Raw genomic sequence first — 20,370 nt, forward strand, 5'->3', positions numbered from 1 at the left:
CAATATGTGGAGGTGGCAACGGAAATTGGGACCCCATTATGCTAAACACTACACATGCACACAGCAAGAGAAAATCCGTGCCCTAAGAGACAAGCCAGGCAAAGAGAGCCTTATTATTTCCTTTCTATAGAAGGGAAACTGAGGCACGGATAAATTAAGTGACTTGTCCAAGGTTACACAGGGAGTCTGTGCCAGACAGGGAACTGCATTCAGATCTGTTTGTATATGGCCAAAATAAGATTGCCAAAAGGTTGCCCTGTTTCTTGGTGATATATCGATATTTGTATAGAGTGACATAACTGTGTCCTGTCAATACATTGTTGGTTGTTGTGGAGCAGATTGTTGAGAATGGGGTTGTGAGAGGGAAAGGTGCTGCTAGGAAGTTTTCAAAGGTTTTTTATTCCGCTTGTTGTGAACTTGGAATAAAAAGCATGAAAAGTGCTAAATTCAGCACTTGAAGATTTTGAAAGCCAAGTGCAAGATTCGCTTCTCAGCGTGAAGGAAAAGATTTCAAAGTTAAGAACGAGCTCCCTCTGGAGAAATATTATCGGCTCTTTCTGAATTCACACAGGCCCCTTTGAACCTGCTCCAGTAGTTGTCCTGCCTGAGGCGGTTTGTCATAGAGAACAGTTGACGCCTCATGAAAAATATTGGGCAATTTCATCCCTGGCATAACTCCCTTCACTTTACTGGGGTTACACTATGGAGGAATGTGGCCAATTCTCTTTCAAGTCAATTCTGTTTGGATACTGTATATTGACTGGATGTCTGCTTCACTCCTTTGTTGTGAAACAAAAATATTTCCAGGAAAACCCAGTCTTTTGAATCTCAAGAAGAGACAGTCAGTATAAAATTCATCTGTTGGCATCAGCACTTAAATACCCAGATGACAGGTACCTTATAGATAGACAGAGAGACAGATTGGTTTAAAAATCTCCCTCCTTCTACTAGATTATTCAAACAAAGAATTTTTTAAACCAAATTTACTTTGCACCATGCATGCTGGTTATTTCCTCTTTGCATTTAACAGGGCTTTGTCAGTCAAATTAGACTGGTCGGTTTCACTTTTGTATCTAGTCCGTTTCCCTTTATAGTCATTGCAGGAAGTAGCCTAATACCTTTGTTTGCGGTTGCAACAGTAGGGCAGGAGCTGTGGAAGCTGGGCCTGATCCAGAGCCAATTAAAGCTCATAGAATTTTTTTTTTATTTCAGTAGATGTAGGATTGGGCCCCATTTGAATAAAAATCCTGCTTACATTGAAATTTGTTTTAAAGATAATGTCAAAGATTTCCATGTCGGCTGCGTTTCATTTTTTTAAAAAGACCGTTATTGTGACAAGATTTAAATATGGGGCCAAAAGTTAGTGAATGTTAAACCTGTAGCCATCACACTCATATCAGACAGGGGCTCTCAAACTTCATTGCACCGCGACCCGCTTCGGACAACAAAAATTACTACATGACCCCAGGAGGAGGAACCAAAGCCTGAGCCCCGCCACCCTGGGCTGGGGCGGAGGCAAAGCCCAGGGCTTCAGCCCCAGGCCTGGGGCCTGTAACCTGAGCCCCACCACCCAGGTCTGATGCCCTCACTCTTCAGCTTTGGTCCCGGGTGGTGGGGCTCTGGCTTTGGCCCCGGGCCCCAGCAAGTCTAACACCAGCCCTGGCAACCCCATTAAAACAGGGTCGTGACCCACTTTGGGGTCCCGACCCACAGTTTGAGACCCGCTGCTCTAACACATTGGTATGCGTGTTACAGCTCCTACTCTGGGCCCAGTCTGCAGGGTATATGCATCTGTTACAGCCTTTAGCTAGCAATCAGTGGCTCTTTAGCTCCAATTGTAGCAGCTTGTGCTTCTTGTTTGTTTGTGTTTTTAAAGCTCTGGAGGTCCCCACTTCAATCCCGGGTATGTTGGCCAAGATAGGGAAAGTCACAATAACAAGACTGTGTTGTCGCAGGCAGAAGATTAGGAGCAGCTCAGGTTACATGGAGTTGTGCGGTTGTGAAATAAAACTCCTGTTTTGTTGGTAGTTTATGTAACTCTCCTTTCTAATGGGAGAGGAGAAACGCAGGTGGTAGATGAAAGGGCCATAGAAAAGCACTGTGTTTAGAAACAGCTCTATCTCTTTCAACCTCAGTCATAGTCAAGAACAATGATTGCGTGGCAGCTTCCGACTCAGCATTGCTACTGACTCGACCCAAGGGAACTTAGAGCCGTACTTGCTGAGCTGACAGAGCTGTGAAAGCACATTCAATTCTTTTGCCTTGCCCAAACAGCCCATGGGGATGTCTTGGCAAATGGAATTTGTTATTGTGTTTGGATTGTTGCTCAGAGCTGCAGATCAGCTTGTTGCATTTACAAGCACAACTTTGATAGGGATCTCCAGTGGTTACTGAACCAATGGAGACACCTTGGCTGAAGAGAGAAAATTATGTGGGCACTGAAAGAAAAATCACCCCTCAAAAGCCAAAAATTCCTTAGGCAGATCCTGTGCATCCCACAGGAAAACCTAGGAGAAGGCAAGATGGAGAAAGCTCTGTGAGATTCCCCTCTGGACTTCCCAGCAAATTCTTCCATCAGGGTAGAGGTGGGGCCAGCAAGGAAGAAGCAGGATATTCACCTAATCAAATACCACTGATCCCTTGAGCTGTGGGTGGTTCTCAGGGCTTCTGACCTTGGTTATCTACTAGGAGTCTCTGAGCTTCTGAGCTGCTCCTGCCCAATGAGGTCTCTTCCTCTTGTGAGCTGGGGACAACATGGCTTACCCAGTGGGTATTACCTCCTGGAGCTCTCCCTTAAGGGGACGTTAAGCAGACATTCGAAAGCATGGAGGAAATCTGCTCATGAGTTAATACTGTCATTGGCAATTTCACCATGAGACCAAGGACATGACGGGGGTTCGGAGACAGGGCAAGCTGTATAGGGAGGATGAGATCCATAGGGCATGATCTGGCCTCCTGGGCTGAGTCCTTCTGCTTCTGTTATGCCACTTAGTATGGCTGCAAGTCCCATTATTTCCCTCCCACAACCTACTTCTCTGTGCACATGCACCCCCACACACATCCTTTGTGGTGGGTGGGAGAGTGTCACTCCTCCTGCCAAGATGGGGGTTTGAGGAAAAGAGATGAATCAGTTAAAGAGAATAATCATAGAGAAATGGACAGAACTCCTCTGCTAATCCAGGAGGCAGCATAGGAACAGCAGTATTAACTCCACCAACAGGTTACCCTTCTCAGGCCTGGTCTACACTAGGACTTTAATTCGAATTTATCAGTGTTAATTCGAACTAACCGCTCAACCGTCCACACCAGGAAGCCATTTAATTCGAACTAGAGGGCTCTTTAGTTCGAATTTGGTACTCCACCCCGGCAGGTGGAGTAACGCTAAATTCGACATGGCTAGCTCGAATTAGGCTAGGTGTGGATGCTAATCGAACTTAGCAACTCCGGGAGCTATCCCACAGTGCACCACTCTGTTGACGCTCTGGACAGCAGTCCGAGCTTGGATTCTCTGGCCAGCCACACAGGAAATGACCCGCGAAAATTTGAATTCATTTTCCTGTCTGGGCGGTTTGAATCTGACGTTCTGGTTGCACATCGGGGCGAGCTCCGCAGCACCTGCAACGATGCAGAGCTCTCCAGCAGAGGAGTCCGGGCAATCCCAGAATAGAAAGAGGTCCCCAGCATGGAGTGACCGGGAAGTCCAGGATCTGATCGCTGTGTGGGGCGAGGAGTCTGTGCTCTCGGAGCTGCGCTCCAACAAGCGGAACGCGAAGACCTTCGAGAAGGTCTCTAAAGCCATGAAAGAGAAAGGATACAGCCGGGATGCGATGCAGTGCCGCGTGAAAGTGAAGGACCTAAGACAAGGGTATCAAAAAGTCAGAGCGGCAAACGGACGCTCCGGAGCCCAGCCCCAGACATGCCGCTTCTACGAGGCACTGCATGACATTCTAGGTGGGTCTGCCACCACTGCCCCACCAGTGACGGTGGACTCCGAGGACGGAATAGTGTACCGGGACAGTTCCTCCTGCCTGTTCGCCGATGGGGAAGATGAGGAAGGGTCTTTTGAGGACGGCGCAGGCGACATCGAATCCACTCCCGCTTTCCCTGACAGCCAGGATCTCTTCATCACCCTCACAGAGATCCCCTACCAACCGTCCCCGCCCGTTAACCCGGACTCGGAATCAGGGGAAGGATCAGGCGGTAAGTGCTACAAACAGGGAAACATTTATTTTTTTAAGAAACAGGGATATATATCAAAAATAGAAATACTATATAAAAAATAGAAAAAATAGAAATACTATACAAAAATTATACTATACTATACTATACAAAAATTTTTAAATATGAAACTATACAAACAGCAGGTCTACACATATAGGAGCTATACAAACAGCAGGTCTACACATACAGGAATGGAGCAATAGTCCTCTGGGGACAGTTCAAAAAAGCTCTCAGAGAGCAGCTGGAAAAGCCTCAGCAGGAGTTTCCTTGGTAGAGGTGCCTTGTTGGGTGCTCCGTTGAAGCACACTCTTCCGCGCCAGGCCATCCTCAGGTAAAGGGGGACCATCGCCTCGACGAGCATGGCAGCGTATGGTCCTGGTCTGTGCAGGGCTTCTGTTAGCATCCGCTCTCTCTCAGTCCGCCTGACACGCCTCAGGGTGATGTCGTTGTGGAAGTGCTGCATCTAATTAGTGGAATTAGTGTACTGTTACTATTGTGAATGGTAGACTTTTACTTTGCATAAGAATGACCCTCGCTTAACAGACTTTTACTTTGCATAAGAATGACCCTCGCTTAACAGACTTTTACTTTGCATAAGAATGACCCTCGCTTAACAGCCACGTGTTGGAGGCCACAGAGGAAAAGCATACAGTGATCTTTCCCGTGCACTGGCGGGAGGGGCCGCAAAACGGTCATCTTTTCTGCTTTGCACATTGCCTCCAGCAGGAGAGCACAGCTAAGCACTAACTGATAAGCACTCTGTACTGTAAGGCTTACCAGGACTTTGTGCAAGAGGGATGCAGCTGTCTTTCCTCGCTTGTGCATCCAGTGCAATGGCGCTGCCAATGAGAGCGTATTCCGAAATCTCGGACTAGTTCTGAGATCTCATGAGACTTGGTTCCCTCTTTGGTCTTCTTAACTGAAACTGACTAGACTGTGTTTACTGTTGGCAAACATGTATTTGTTCAAGGAAATCACCTACTTTTTCGCATCACACAGCTTCGGCTCCTTCCCGGACTGCCCCGGCATCCCCCTCGCAGAGGCTGGCTCAGATTAGACGCCGAAAGAAAAAGACTAGGGACGACATGTTCCAGGAACTGATGGCCAGCTCCAGAGCGGAGGCGAGAGCAGAGACAGTCGAGGGAGAGCCTGTGTCAACGGGAGGATAGGTGGCGGCAGGAAGACCAGCAGGCGACTCAAACGCTGCTTGGTCTAATGAGGGAGCAAACGGACACGCTCCGGCGCCTTGTAGATGTTCTGCAAGACCGCAGGCAGGAGGAGAGAGCCCCCCTGCAGTGCATCTGCAACCGCCCTCCAACGCCAGGAAGTCCTGTCCCCCCCTCACCCAAAGTTACAAGAAGGAGGGGCGGTAGGGGCCGTGAGAACTGTCCCTGCACCGCAGCACACCGATAATGTTCGAGACAACTCTCGCGCTGTAAATTTGTACAAGCTCTTTCCTTACAGCATCAACCAGTCCCAACTCCAAGTTCAAACCCCCCACTGTGTACTACATTACTAAAAGCGGTTTGGTGTTACTGACTGTTTCCGTCACGTTTCTGGTGTCAGAAGACTTTCTGTTGTTGTGTGTGTGTGGGGGGGGGGCGGATTGTAATTTCAGTGCATAGCCCACAGTGCCATGCTACAGACTTGGGTGCAGGGTCAACTGCAGGGCACACACAGACTGCAGTCACTAGGCACCAGAGACAGTCTGTGTGGTGTATGCTGCCCCGGGTCTTTCCTTGATGTGTATGCTTGTTCAGGGTCCTGGTGCCTGCCGTCCCCGAATGTAAAGGCAGGCTTCCCTTCACGTGCACTTGGACCGTAGTCACGATCCTCCCCGGTGCCCTGAGCCCCAAAAAGAGACCTCATCCAGGGGCAGATACTCACCCTTCCCCCACACCCCTCACCCCTTCCAACGCCCAAACCCACAGCCGTCATGTTAACCCCTATCCAAAGACGGCACCCCTCGCCCCTTCCTGCAAACCCACCCATCAGTGCACACCTTTCCCAGCACAGAATGCTTCCATGTTTCAACCAGGAAACAGAAATGCAAAGTCAACGAAAGATTTATTATTAATTACTAAAACATGTCCTTAGTTTTAAAACGTCCTTCGGAAGTGGGGGAAACTTGGTTTATGATCAGGCTCTCTTAAAATCAAGTGGACAGTCACAGGTTACCCTGCTCTGCGAGGAAACTCACTTTCAAAGCCTCCCTGATGCATATCGCTTCCCGCTGGGATATTCTCTCAGCACGGGTGTCTGGCTGATCGTAAACAGCAGCCAGGCGATTTGCCTCAACCTCCCAAGCGGCCAAAAAGGTCTCGCCCTTGCTCTCACAGAGATTGTGGAGCACACAGCAAGCAGCAATAACTACGGGGATATTCTTTTCGCTGATGTCCGAGCGAGTGAGTAAGCTCCGCCATCTCCCCTTGAGACGTCCGAAAGCACACTCCACCACCATTCTGCACTTGCTCAGCCAGTAGTTGAAGAGTTCCTTCTCTCTGTCCAGGGCGCCTGTATAGGGCTTCATGAGCCAGGGCATTAGCGGGTAGGCTGGGTCCCCGAGGATCACTGTAGGCATCTGCACATCCCCAACCGTTATTTTGTGGTCCGGGAAGAAAGTTCCTGCCTGGAGGCGTCTAAAGAGACCAGAGCTCCTGAACACACGCGCGTCATGAACCTTGCCCGCCCACCCGACGTTGATGTTGGTAAAACGTCCCCTATGGTCCACCAGTCCTTGCAGCACCATTGAAAAGTAGCCCTTTCGGTTAATGTACTCGCTGGCCTGGTGGGCTGGTGCCAGGATAGGGATGTGAGTCCCATCTATAGCCCCACCGCAGTTTGGGAATCCCATCGCGGCGAAGCCATCTATGATGACCTGAACGTTTCCCAGGTTCACTACCTTGGAGAGTAGTTGCTCAACGATTGCGTGGGCTACTTCAATCACAGCAACCCCCACGGTAGATTTGCCCACGCCAAAGTGGTTCGCTACTGACCGGTAGCTGTCTGGCGTGGCAAGTTTCCAGAGGGCTATGGCCACTCGCTTCTGCACAGTCAGGGCTGCTCGCATCCGGGTGTCCTGGCGCTTCAGGGCAGGGGACAGCAAGTCACAGAGTTCAAGGAAAGTACGCTTACGCATCCTGAAGTTTCGCAGCCACTGTGATTCGTCCCAGACCTGCAGCACTATGCGGTCCCACCACTCCGTGCTTGTTTCCCGGGCCCAGAATCGCCGTTCCACACCATGAACTTGACCCATTGCCACCATGATCTCCACGGTGCGGCGTACCCTGCTTTGTGAGAGGCCTGCGCCACTCTCCTCACTGCGCTGCCGGAGCCTCCTCGCCCGATTTCTCATCAGCTGGCTGTGGAAGAGGTGGACGATAAGGTGCGAGGAGTTGACAACGGCCATAAGTGCAGCGATGATCGCAGCGGGCTCCATGCTCGCAGTGCTGTGGCGTCCGCGCTGTAACCGACCAGAGAAGGGCGCGATCAGATTTCCCGCCGGCGCTTTCAGTGAGGGAGGGCTGTTGTGAGTGACGGTTGAATGATGACAGTTACCCAAAACCGCCCTCGACACATTTTTTCACCCAGCAGGCATTGCGAGCTCTACCCAGCATTCCAATGGGCAGCGGGGAGTGCGGGAACTGTGGGATAGCTTCCCACAGTGCACCGCTTCCAAAGTCGACGCTGGCCCCGTGAATGTGGACTCAGAAGTTCGAATTTGTGTATTTAGTATGGATACACAAATTCGACTTCATAAGGTCGAATCCACAAATTCGACTTAAGTAGATTCGAAATAGTCCTGTAGTGTAGACAAGGCCTCAGCCTGTAGGGGAGAGACTATCCCCTGAGACTTTTGTTCCCTCCTAATTCCATCCTTCCACGTTAAATGATATTGGCATATTTCTGACTTTTTCTTCTGTTTGTACAGTGCCTAGTACAATGAGGTCCTGTCCCATGACTAGAGGTCTTGGGAGCTACCACAATATACATAAGAAGACTTTTCTCTGATCTTTGCTGGTAGGCCAGCAGTCTAGTGTGTGTGTATGTGCTGCCATCTAGTGGTACCAAAGAGAAGTTATTTCAGAGGCTAGATGGGGAAGAATTTGAGAGAAAATCAGCAGACACAAAATGGAATTAAAGTCTGTTATAGTTTAGCTCGTGTATGTGTGTACAAATATATATGGTCTTTATTTACTATAACAGGCCAAGCAGGTGCTACAGAATAAACTGTTCTCCAGTTGAATTATAACTTTTGAGATGTAAGTAGTAGTTGGTTAATTTTTACACTGTGCTTTAAAAATGTACGGTAAACTGCTATATAAATATTAGTATTATAATGTGCTGTAAATCCACTCTGTGCATTGAAGGTGGCAGGAAAATTGCTTCTGTTGCAAATCACTTGATCAGTTCTTCTTTTGTGATAGACACCTGCCCACTAGGAACTGCACTGAGAAATACAAACTCATTTCCTATAGACCTCTGAACAGTCATCACATGGCAAGGATTTTTTTTGCTACCAAATTGGGCTCAGTTTCAGCCAACAACTTCAAAATCAAGGACTCTGTCTCCTATTGCCAATTCTCTGAGCCAATCATTCCCCCTTTCCAGCTTTTTAAACAGAAAGAAACTCAAAATTGCAAAGTTTGGAAGCTGGTCTCAACTTTGAAAGTTCCATATTAGAGGGGTGTTAAGATCTGAGGCCACTAATAAAAAAGGGACTGCTTCCCAATAATCTTGAGCCAGATTTAGTTTCCAGTTTCAAACCACCTCACAGTTCAGGTATACGGTTTAGACCTACCCCCGATTTTCATAGTTGGTGAAAATGATTCAATTTCACTGCTATTTCTTTCTCCAAAGCTTCTGTAACAGTCACACTTTGGGTGAGGCACCACAGGGAAAACATCTGAGACATTTGTGTCATTTCTTGGTGATTACTGAGCATCTCAGCCTGTTTTAAAATAGTAGGCATTTTCCAGCCACTAAGTGAGAAGCCGGAGAAGGTCAGATGATGGTAGCAATATGTACAGAACCTGCGTCAAATCTGTCTACAGATTCAAATATGGGATTTTCCTACTTACTGAGATTTTTTCCTTATGCAGAATGTCAAATAGCCCGCAGTAAGGACCACTTTAAAGCATCTCCAAGGCTTCCAGTGCAAATCTCTTTGGCCTTTATTTAAAGACATGCCTCTGCTAAGCAAATGATTTTGATGGTGGCTGCTAATGCACAATCCCCTGCATAAATACAGAATACACAGAAGGGGCTTATAAAATGTTGGTTCTGTAACTCTGCACCCTTCCTGCAGGCACAGTTATTGTACGATATACCGAGGGTGCCTCCCAGCGGAGACCGGCTTAGTTCAGTCCCTAACCGCTCACTTAGAAAAATGCTTGCTTTGGTTCACTTCATAGAACCGCAGTCCACCGGGAGACTGAGGCGCCTGGGTAAACCCCAGATTAGGAAAGTTGTCTTGCCAATGGAGCCGGAGCTGCCTCTTTGTTTCATTTCTTCCAGTTGCAAGGTGCTATGTTTCTTTGCCCTTGAATGTTTCTCTGATTCGCTTTAGATTGTTGCACCTTAGGGTGACCAGACGTCCCGGCAGCACTCGGCTTTTTTTTTTTTTCCTCCACCGGCAGCCCTCCCCCAAATGTGTCCTGATATTTTCTTCATCTCATCTGGTCACCCTATTGCATCTGTTCTGTAGCTAGAGAACGTAAGCACTCAGTGTAGCATCTTTCAGCAACACTAAATTAATTAGCACCACATCAGAGATGGTTCAAAGTCAAACCCTGGGTCCAAGCCCCTCTGAACTTCACTGAAGTCTATGTCCAGAACTGAACTTTGTGCAGCAGGCCCGGCACCCCGTCCTATATAGTAGATATAGCTCAAATCTTATTTTTCAAACTCCCTGCTCTGATCTCTATGTGGATGATATCTCCGTGCTGCCTTGTGCATAATTGTCGTCCCATGTAGCACATGTTCTTTTAATTCGATTGTAAGCTCCTTAGGGCAAGTACATCTAGTTATGGAGCTCTGTGATGAATAATAAATGTACATGGCTTCAGGGTTTGTGTACACATATATACCATGTGTTAGTCTGTCTACAACTCTGTGTCCTCCTGTCTGTCAATCCGGCCTCCTTTTTTGCACAGAAACCCACTGAGTCTGAAAGTGTCACTTAGATATCTACATACCTGATTTGCAAGCACAGTTGAGTATTTAGATATCTGCATGTCCTAAACCATGTCTACATATAATTACAGGTGGAAATATGGATGACTCCATGGCAATATTGAGGTGTGTTAGCTTTGTTTTAGATTGGTGGTTGTGACGTTAGCTGATTAAAATATGACCATGTAGATCATTGTTGCTACCACTGTTATATAATTGCAACAAATCTTGTATAAAGTGGGTCAAGTAAGGTGTCAATTGAAAAGTTATGATTTGCTGAATATGATTGTGCTATTTATATGCATGTATTATTTTTGTATTTGAAGTTACGAGTATTGGCTCTGTACCTGTTTTTCAAATGTTTGCTCCTGAGTAGCACCCACAAGGTATTTAGCCTGCACATCTTGAAGGTACTATTCAAGTTAAATGGCTCATCAAGGAACACTTAACTCACAGTGGACCATGGGATATCGACACTTAATGAACTTTCCTGTGAACATTCCATCTGGAATATAGGTAATGTCTTCTGCTGTGACTAAGCGAAATCAGGCATGGACATGTGACTTGCCATGTGACCCCAAACACCATCTTGCTACCTGTAATTTTCCACAGTGAGAATGATGGGTTTCCCTTCACCCGAGAGAAGCTATAGAAGGCCCTGAAAATATCTCCATTTTGCCTCTTTCCTGCTCAGACCTCTGGACTATGGATTTACACTAATGGGAGCATTCTAACCAAGGGACTGAGGACCTTCCAGTGATTTGGAAGCAACCAGAGACTTAGCAAGCCAGCAGTTTATTCCATCACTGCTACAAGCCTGGTCCAAGAACTTTGCAATTGTGGCACATATCTGATTCCTTTAACCAATTTTAACACTCATCTTTCTTTCTTTCTTTCTTTCTATAAATAAACCTTTAGATTTTAAATACTAAAGGATTGGCAACAGTGTGATTATTGGGTAAGATCTGAGTTGTATATTGACCTGGATACGTGGCTGGTCCTTTTGGATCAGAAGAAGCCTTTTGTTTGGATGACATTGTTTTTAAACAACCACTCATCTTTAAGTCTAGTGTTTGAGTGTTGAATCCAGGACTGGAATGCCTAAGGACCTAATGCTTTTCTGACTTCTTGTTAGCCAGTGCAGTGAGACAGAAGGTTACTTGTGTTGCTGGTTTGGTATATCTAATGGGAGAATAACCACCAGTTTTGGTGTGTATCCTGCCCTGTTTCTCAGCAGTTTGTCTTGAATTTGGTATTCTCCGTTGTGACCCACTGAGGCACGGTGACAGTGGTACTAGCTTATAAAGAGAAACGTTCATTTATGAGGTCTTTTCTTACAAGAAGACACAATTTAGCTGTGTCTGGAGGTCATTGTTTTTGTTGGGTGCCCTCTCTGTCGGTTGCTTTCAAGATGAGAGGTTTCCTGTACAGTACATTAGAAAGTATGAGGCCTGACAAAACAGTGGTAGGAATGAGACTTAATCAAGTTGGGATTGGCAGGGAGGATACAGGTATCCTACATCAAATGAAGACCCTTATTTTTGAGGTGAAAGGTCAGCCGCTACAGCCCCAGTAGAAGAAGGCGAGCTATACATTGAAGCATGGACACAGCAAGAATTGTTTTATTTCTTCCAGATTTTAATGTGACAGAACAAAAACAAAGTCCATTGCAATGACTCCATTTTCCAGTGACAGTCAGACACGGATCAAACCAAAAAAATTTAAAAAAGAAAGAAAAGAAACCAAGGAAATGGAATTGGCCATTTCACACATACAGAGTCAGCTGAGAGAACATCTACATGAAACATTCCATTAAATGTACCACACTGGATATTATTTACAGAGAAACATACAATGCACACAAGTTTAGACAGCTCTAAATGGCTTGGGATGGCAAACTGCGGCCAGTGGGAGCTGCGATCGTCCGAACCTGTGGACGCTGCAGGTAAACAAACTGGCCAGGGGCTTTCCCTGATGGGCCATGTGCCAAAGGTTGCTGATCCCTACAGTAGGGTGAGGATAAAATCACTGGATGATTGGGTGCAGCTTTACAGGGAGCTAATTGGGCTGCAGGTGAACAAAAAACAGGATGTGCTGAGGGTGTATTTAGGGATTTGACAGATCTCTGTAATAAGAACAAGCTGGGCTTTATTCCCCCATGCTACAGTCTTTGTTATATCCCTAGCACTGTATCATCCCTTCTCAGACATTGTGATATTAGCTATCAGATGCAATGTATGTCTAAGCTCTCATGTTAGAACTGGGCCGGTGAACTCCTTGTCCAAAGTTCACAGACAAGAACTGTACCATCCATCAAGATGCATCCTGTGCACCCAGGGGCGGCTCTACAAATTTGGCCGCCCCAAGCAGTCATGCCCGGGAGGCGCCCCCGAGCCGCGGGAGCAGCGGACCTCCCGCGGGCATGACTGCGGAGGGTCCGCTGGTCGCGCGGCTCGGCTGGACCTCCTGCAGCAGCGGACGTTTCGCAGGTCCGGCGGAAGGTCCAGCCGAGCCGCGGGACCAGCGAACCGTCCGCAGTCATGCCTGCGGCAGGTCCGCTGCTCCCGGGGCTCCGGTGGACCTCCCGCAGGCATGACTGCGCAGGTCCGCCGGCCCAGCCTGCCGCCCCCCGGGGAAAGGGCCGCCCCAGGTGGGTGCTTGCCCTGCTGGGCTCTGGAGCCGGCCCTGTGTGCACCTCTGAGTGATTGATTCATTATAATACTAATAGGAGATATACCCATCTCCTAGAATTGGAAGGGGCTTTGGAAGGTCATTGAGTTCAGCCCCCTGCCTTCACTAGCAGGACCAAGTACTGATTTTTGCCCCAGATCCCTAAGTGGCCCCCTCAAGGATTGAACTCACAACCCTGGGGTTAGCAGGCTAATGCTCAAACCACTGAGCAATCCCTCCCTCCTTCACATTAGAGATGCAACAGGCATATTATATCATCTAGCTGATGCCCCTGGCTAATGTAAGCCTGATACCCACTGTCTACTGCTTAGTACTTTGTCCCCATAAACCTCTGGAATCCAAACTTCCACCATGCAGACTCTGGGAAAGATTAATCCCTGGAAGAAGAAAGGCTTCTCAAGTTTCAGTGACCATCTCCTACTTCCCTATTTCCAATAACTGAAGATCTCAGTTTCCACCTCTTGAGAAGCGAATTGGTGGGTTTTTCAACATAAACACTGTGGCTGCAGTCATTATACAAAGTCAGTGAAGAACACAATCAGGTCAGGTTAGTACTTAGGAATGTCCCACCACTACACACTTATCTGACTAACAATGCTTAGTAAAATAGCTGAAGATGACCTCTACATCACAGAGTGATGCAACACAATTGCCCAGAACATGAAACATTCTCCCCAAATACACCGGGACAAATGGAGTGAGTCACCCTGCTTGTGGTTTAATCACAAGGAAGTCTGTGATCTCTTCAGTGCTGAAATACATATTTAAGGTCAGGCTTGTCAAAGCCGTGTCTGGAATGATTTAGTTGGGGTTGGTCCTGCTTTGAGCAGGGGGTTGGACTAGATGACCTCCTGAGGTCCCTTCCAACCCTGATATTCTATGATTCTACAATACCTCCAGCAGTGGGAAAGGATAGGATGTCTTTTAGGGAACACTGCTTTCTGGGACACAATCCTCACAAGCAGCAAAGTACTGCTGCCATATTTAAAAGGACATAGCAGCATTAGCTTCAGCCTTTCCGAGGGACCGTGTGATGTGCATGAAGAAAGCTGGACCTAGCCCTTTTGAAGACTAGTAGAGAAGGGTTCAAACTCAAAAGCTATCCATAAATTGAAGACATGAGGCATAAGAAGCCTAGAATTATTACAGCAGCTCATGATTTTGTCACTTTCATAAGATTCAACCTAAATCTGAAAAATCCATAGCCAGTTGTAACCTGGGAGCTTCACAATTACTTATTGCAATTTCCTTGTTTGAGATGACCACAGAACAGTGGAACCCAATGGAGATTCAGTGTCAGGGGCAAGAAGTCACAGAAACATTTGCTTCCCATGATTTACATATACTCTGAATACTTCTACTGTAGAAAATATACTCCTTACAGTGGTGCCATGAATGAATCCCGCAGCTATTAGAGAACAATATTAATGTGAGTTACTGCTTATATATAACTGCCTCTGTGCAGCGGAAGAGTTAGACTTTAAAGTCTTTAACCCCAGGCATAGGGGATTCAGAGTGGCCTCTTTCCTAGCCTTAAAGGCAGGGAACCCAGCAGGGGAGATCAATATGGCTTTTGGAGGTCATGAAAGAGGAGAGGGAGGACGTGGACAGAGCAGTTCAACTCAGTGGGTGGATCAGAAAAAAAGGAGAAAGAAAGAGCAAGTGATCCACATAACTCCAGAATCCAATCAGCATGTGAGTTTCTAGTGATCTGCTGGCCAAATTAGTGATCATCCCTAGTAGTTTCTGTATAGTAAGATGCATTATTGCATTATAACTGTGCCATTATAACTCATTTCACTGCTGCCGTGTTGCGCAAAGGGGAAATCCCTGTGGATTTTGTCAAATTTCAGCTTGGATTCAAACGTGAACCAGTGATTTTTAAAAGCACAAATGGGAACCTTGGTTTTCCTTTGCACTGTACCACTTCTCCATCAAACCTGACAATAGCAATGGTACCAAACAGCTTTTTATGTCACCAACTGTCATAGTGACACAAATTTCCCATGACTCATCGGTTCCCATTAGATGTCAGCCAGCCTCTGCACCTGCTAATGGTCTGATTAGCATTATCTATATTGTCATGAGCAGTGGAAGATTGTTTGTTTATTTTTTTGCCTTTCATTCTTGCTTCCAAAAATAGATCCAAAAATGCAACTGAACATGCATAGTAGAACCTCAGAGTTACGAACACCTCGGGAATGGACATTGTCCATAACTCTGAAATGTTCGTAACTCTGAATACAACATTATGTTGGCCTTTCAAACGTTTACAACTCAATGTTGACTTAATACAGCTTTGAAACTTTGCTATACAGAAGAAAAATGATGCTTTTAACCATCTTAATTTAAATGAAACATGCCCTTACCTTGTCAAATCTCTCTTTTAAACTTTCCCTTTTTTTAATAGTTTACGTTTAACAACAGTACTGTACTGTACAGTAGTTGCATTTTTTTTGTCTCTGCTGCCTGATCGTGTACTTCCGGTTCCAAATGAGGTATATGGTTGACCAGTCAGTTTGTAACTCTGGTGTTCAAAACTCTGAGATTCTACTGTATCACTTTGTGTCTAGTTGTGTGGCAAAGCCAAAGTCATGTCATATGAGGAATATAGGAATTCCAAGAACGATCTTTACAGGATTTAAAACTTAATTATTCCACTTATCAGACAATTAAATTTACTGTACAATGAAAGTTTGCTAAGTGCATTCTCTAGACATCAGGTTACAAGGCTATAAATAATTGTGCTTACAGTGCTTCAATAAGACCCAAATCTATAGGAAACTCAAACATCATTTTCCTTAACTAATATGGCTAAAATGCTGGTAAATTCTAGTAGTTACCATACTCTAGACTTTAAACAAAAATTGTCCCCTATTTACACTGCATAATATATACACATTTGGTTTGCAGAATCCCCAACATCATGCCAATTTCTCTTAAACAGAACTAGGCAGAAAAAAAATCCCTATTATAGAAATATCTAAAATCAACACCATTAAAGAACTGTTGACTGGACAAGAATGACATGTCTCTTCCTAGGGATTGCTCTGGATGTCTTGGATTAGAGGGACTGGCTTTTAGTTTTGTTTTAGATTCAGATTCTTCTTGATGAGAACAATATAGAGATTTAAAATTAGAAATTGAAATAGCATATATTTTTTATTTAAACAAAAATCCCAGATCAAGAACATGACTAGTGATTCTGGGTGCCCCAGCTAGAGACAATATAAAGGGTCTGATTTTCAGAAAGCACTGAGCACTTATCCTCTAAAAATCAGGCCCCCGAAAGGTGTCTCAGCTTGGGCCCCCCAAAATCAAGATATTCCATATCACTAGTCATGTTTGGAAATCTTGACCCCAAAGCTAGACCTAACCTCAGCAGAGTTGGTTTGTTAACTATCTTCCAGTTCTTTTGCAAGCCAGGACAGCTTGTGCTAATTGCCTGAAACAGCTTGGAAATGCAGATGTTTTCTTGCAATTCATCCAGGGCATATAAGGGTTTGAATCTGTTCTCCCCTTTGATGCCTGCACACACAATGCTCCTGTTAATATTTTGTGTCAGTTATGCCCATGCATGCGTGGGAAGGACAGATCCTCAGTTTCTCCCTAGTGTGGTTTGGATCTAAAGCAAATGAGCAAAGTTCTGCAGTGTGTATGTACCCTGGTTGCAAAGAGCCAATCATGGATGGGAAGTGGTCTTAAATTAGGGGTTGTTCCCCCCCCGCCCCCATAGCTGAGGTATCAGCCGCAAAGGATAAATGGACGTTTTGATTTTTCTAGACATGGCTCTTTTTTGTAGCTCTTCTTCATTTCCCTGCTGCCCAATTGCTCACATCAGGACCTGTTCTCGAGTCTCTGGTAGCCTCAGGGCTAGCAGGCCTCCTGCAACCAGCACAGAGGAGGCCAGAAGGATGGGAACCACTTTGGTTATCCCGACAAAGGAAGCAAAGATAGAGTTCCCCAGGATGGCACCAAACTTGCAGAGACCATTGAGGATGCCAAAGGCTGTTGATCTGCAGGAGAGGAAGAGCAGAAAGGGATGATTAGGAGTCAGACAGGACTGCAGGTTATTTGGTTGGTTCCACCATCGCTAAAGGAGAGTTGGGTCATTGTATAACTCCTCTAATACTAGCAGCTCTTATTCTAATTATAGGCTGATGCAGCGGGTACTGCCGGCATCCAGTGTGGTAATGGTTACGCTCTTAATGAAGCCTGATTTGAGCTATGGAAGTTGATGAAACCTCATGCATCAGAGCACATACTGTTCGCCTGCAATCGTCAACAAAGAATTTCCCCATCCCCACAAGTGCAGACTTGAACATTTGCTCAGGTGCATGTCGTGGAGTGTCTGATTTCCTTTGAAAAATCACATACTGACCACTGCTGGCATCAGGATGGCAGGCTGAGTAGACCAACAGTCTGATCTGATATGTGGAGTCTATGCTCCCGGCAAGTAACTGGAGCCAGACGGAATGAATGCCCCTGAGCTTTCTGGGAGGGCAAAGGCAGGGTGTATTTGGCAGGCCTTATTTATTTCCACACTACCATCTCTTGGGCTTCACAGAGTGCTTAATTTATGCCCCAGCTGAGCCCCGGCCCCTCTGGGTTCGGCACTTCAGAGCCCCGGCACCTCTGGGCTTGCTGCATCGCTTATGAAAGTAAAAAAGTTGCTTGAGTCCCGGCACCTAATTGCTTGAGCGCTGGCACCTCATTCATTACAAATAAAGCACTGAGTTCACGTCATGGGTAATATTTTGTTGTGGACATAAAGCAATGAACATGGCTTACTCTAGAGCTTGTCAAAGCCACTCCAAGTGCTGGTTAGAGTGGGTGGCCACTGGAGAGTCACAGAGTGCTCCCACACACCCTGATTCACCCAGCAGCTGAGCCCATTGCTGTCACAGCGCAGTCCCAGTACCTCCCTCATAGCTGTCATCACTAGATTGAAAAGGGCAGAAGAGACTTGTCACTATCCTGATGTAGACAGGCTCTTCTCTCAGAAACTCACTCCTGAAAACCTGAATACGGTGCCTCATTTCCCAGATCCACATCTTTACGGGTTGTCTGCTAGAACTGGAAGCTAAAATAATCAGGAGTGGTACACTGTGACAAGAGACTGGAGGACACATTTTCAAAGGGGCTTCAACCTGTCCTCTAATCACAAGCATGCAATTGACAGAGTCTTCATATACAAGTTCTGTCTGTGTGTAATTTACGCTTGCCTGTGCAATATCATGTACACAAGTTATATTACATGTAGAATAGAGCTTGTGAATAGAGCTGGGCAAAGTTTTTCGGAAAACAGTTTATTGGATAGAAAATGCAGTTTGGGTCAACTGGAAAATATTTGTGAATTTGACACAGATTGTTTTGGCCATTCACAAAACAGCCAGAGGAAGGAGGAGGTGGTGTTGCTACCACCCCCATCCCCACCCCCGATCTGCATCTCCACATCACCTTTAGCCCAGTGGATGAGGCACTTACTAGAGATGTAGGAGACCCACTTTCAAATCCTCCCTGCCTCCCCCAGAACAGACCCAAAATGGGCTTTTCTTTGATTCACTCAGTTCTGAAAACCTTTAGATTCATTTAGACCCAAACTGTTTGGGGGTTTTCTGATTTTTCCTCCCCTCCTTCCCCCCCAGAACTGCCACCAAACCAAAAAATCAGTTGTTTGCCCACTTCTACTTCTGAATACTTGTGCAGCTCAAAGGTAGCCACAGGAGTAGTAGGACCCCTGAGATTTACGTTTTTAAAAAAACCCTTCCATCACACATGTGTTAACTCCCTAATGGGGTCTTAAAATGAGAGTGGCTGTGCCTGAAGTCAGAGAATAAAAATCAAAGAGAAGAATATTCTGAGCATAGTTACCTTTTACTGGTGGGATAGAGCTCCACGGTGATCACATCCAGGGCATTCCAGGCAGCAATGTTGGCCCCACAGAACAGACACTGCAGGCCAATCATCGCCGATTCACTATTGCCGAAGAACAGAAAGAAGCAGCATACTGCAGAAATCAGCATTGAGCCACCTGCCGTGGAAGTAAGGAGAAAAGCTTGGCATCATTCTCTTGGCATCTCTGGGCAGCCAAATCCACCATTAATAAGAAGAGTCTTCAGATGATGGATTTTCTCCCTAGAGATGAGTGATCTCCACAACATCCAAACGATGCTGTCTAGCTCTTTGGGGCCAGGAAACAGGCTGGAAATCTCTTGGTACAAGGCTGATGTCACCAATAGTTTCACCCTGCAGATACCACACACACGGGCTCTCTCGTGTGGTATTGCAGAGTTCCAGCTGGATCCAGGATGAGCAGAGGCAATTAAACATGAACATCGATGAATGGGAAGAGTTGTCTGGAGGTTGCTGAAGCTGAAAAATGGTTTGAGTTTTGGGTGAGGCGTTAGGGCGGGTTATATTGCATTCAAATCACCTGGTTCATCCGTAGTCTCAGGATTAATTTGCAGTCTATCATTAAGGGATACCCCAAGTGCTTTATACAGTTAAGATGTTATTCGACTGCCTGACACATTTTGTGCACAAGCCCAAGAGAGAAAATGAGAACATTCATGGTTCATTAGCGTCAATTCAGGCTCACTGATATAGGGTCTACACTGTTAATATTTGCAAGAGCTAGCTGGGAAATTCCCCTTGGGATGATTTTCCAATGTTTCTATTTCCTGTCAGGAAAACCAAAACCAAGTAACTGTGCCTAGAGGTCCCAGCTAAGACCAGAGCCCCATTATGCTAGGTACTGGACAAACTCAGGGCAAGAGACAACCCTTGCCATGAAGAGCTGACAGTCTAAATAAACAAAATACATAAAAGGTGGGAGTAGAGATACACAGAGAGGGGGAGTGACTTGTGCAAGCTATTACAGTGGGTCAGTTGCAGAGTCATACATTTCTATGGCCTGTGTTGTGTAACACAGGAGGTCCAACTAGATCAGTGTCTCTCAAACTAGGGCTGCCGCTTGTGTAGGAAAAACCCCTGACAGGCCAGGCCGGTTTGTTTACCTGCTGCAGGTCTGGCTGATCACAGCTCCCATTGGCCGTGGTTCGCAGCTCCAGGCCAATGGGGGCGGCTGGAAGCAGCGCAGGCTGAGGGATGTGCTTCCCGCCGCCCCCATTGGCCTGGAGCAGTGAACCACAGCCAGTGGGACCCGTGATCGGACGCGGCAGGTAAACAAACCAGCCCGGCCCACCAGGGGCTTTCCCTAAACAAGCGGCAGCCCCAGTTGAGAAACACTGGACTAGATGATCAGAATGGTCCCTTCTGGCC

General features: G+C 46.4%; 1 protein-coding gene across 6 annotated transcripts in view; it reads right to left on the reverse strand.

Annotated features, from left to right (window-relative positions):
- Positions 1–15,522: 15,522 nt before the first annotated feature.
- SV2B (synaptic vesicle glycoprotein 2B) overlaps positions 15,523–20,370 on the reverse strand; it is a 51,224-nt gene continuing 46,376 nt past the window's right edge. For all 6 annotated transcript variants that reach the window (XM_044980653.1, XM_044980654.1, XM_044980658.1 and 3 more), the window contains 2 exons: positions 18,961–19,120; positions 15,523–17,102 (listed from right to left, as the gene is read on the reverse strand). In XM_044980653.1, coding sequence (XP_044836588.1) covers positions 16,919–17,102; positions 18,961–19,120 — 344 coding nt within the window. In that variant the 3' untranslated portion in view covers positions 15,523–16,918. The remainder of the gene's footprint in view (positions 17,103–18,960; positions 19,121–20,370) is intronic.

The sequence above is a fragment of the Mauremys mutica genome, chromosome 11 (assembly GCF_020497125.1).
Source record: "Mauremys mutica isolate MM-2020 ecotype Southern chromosome 11, ASM2049712v1, whole genome shotgun sequence".
Taxonomy (NCBI): Eukaryota; Metazoa; Chordata; order Testudines; family Geoemydidae; genus Mauremys; species Mauremys mutica.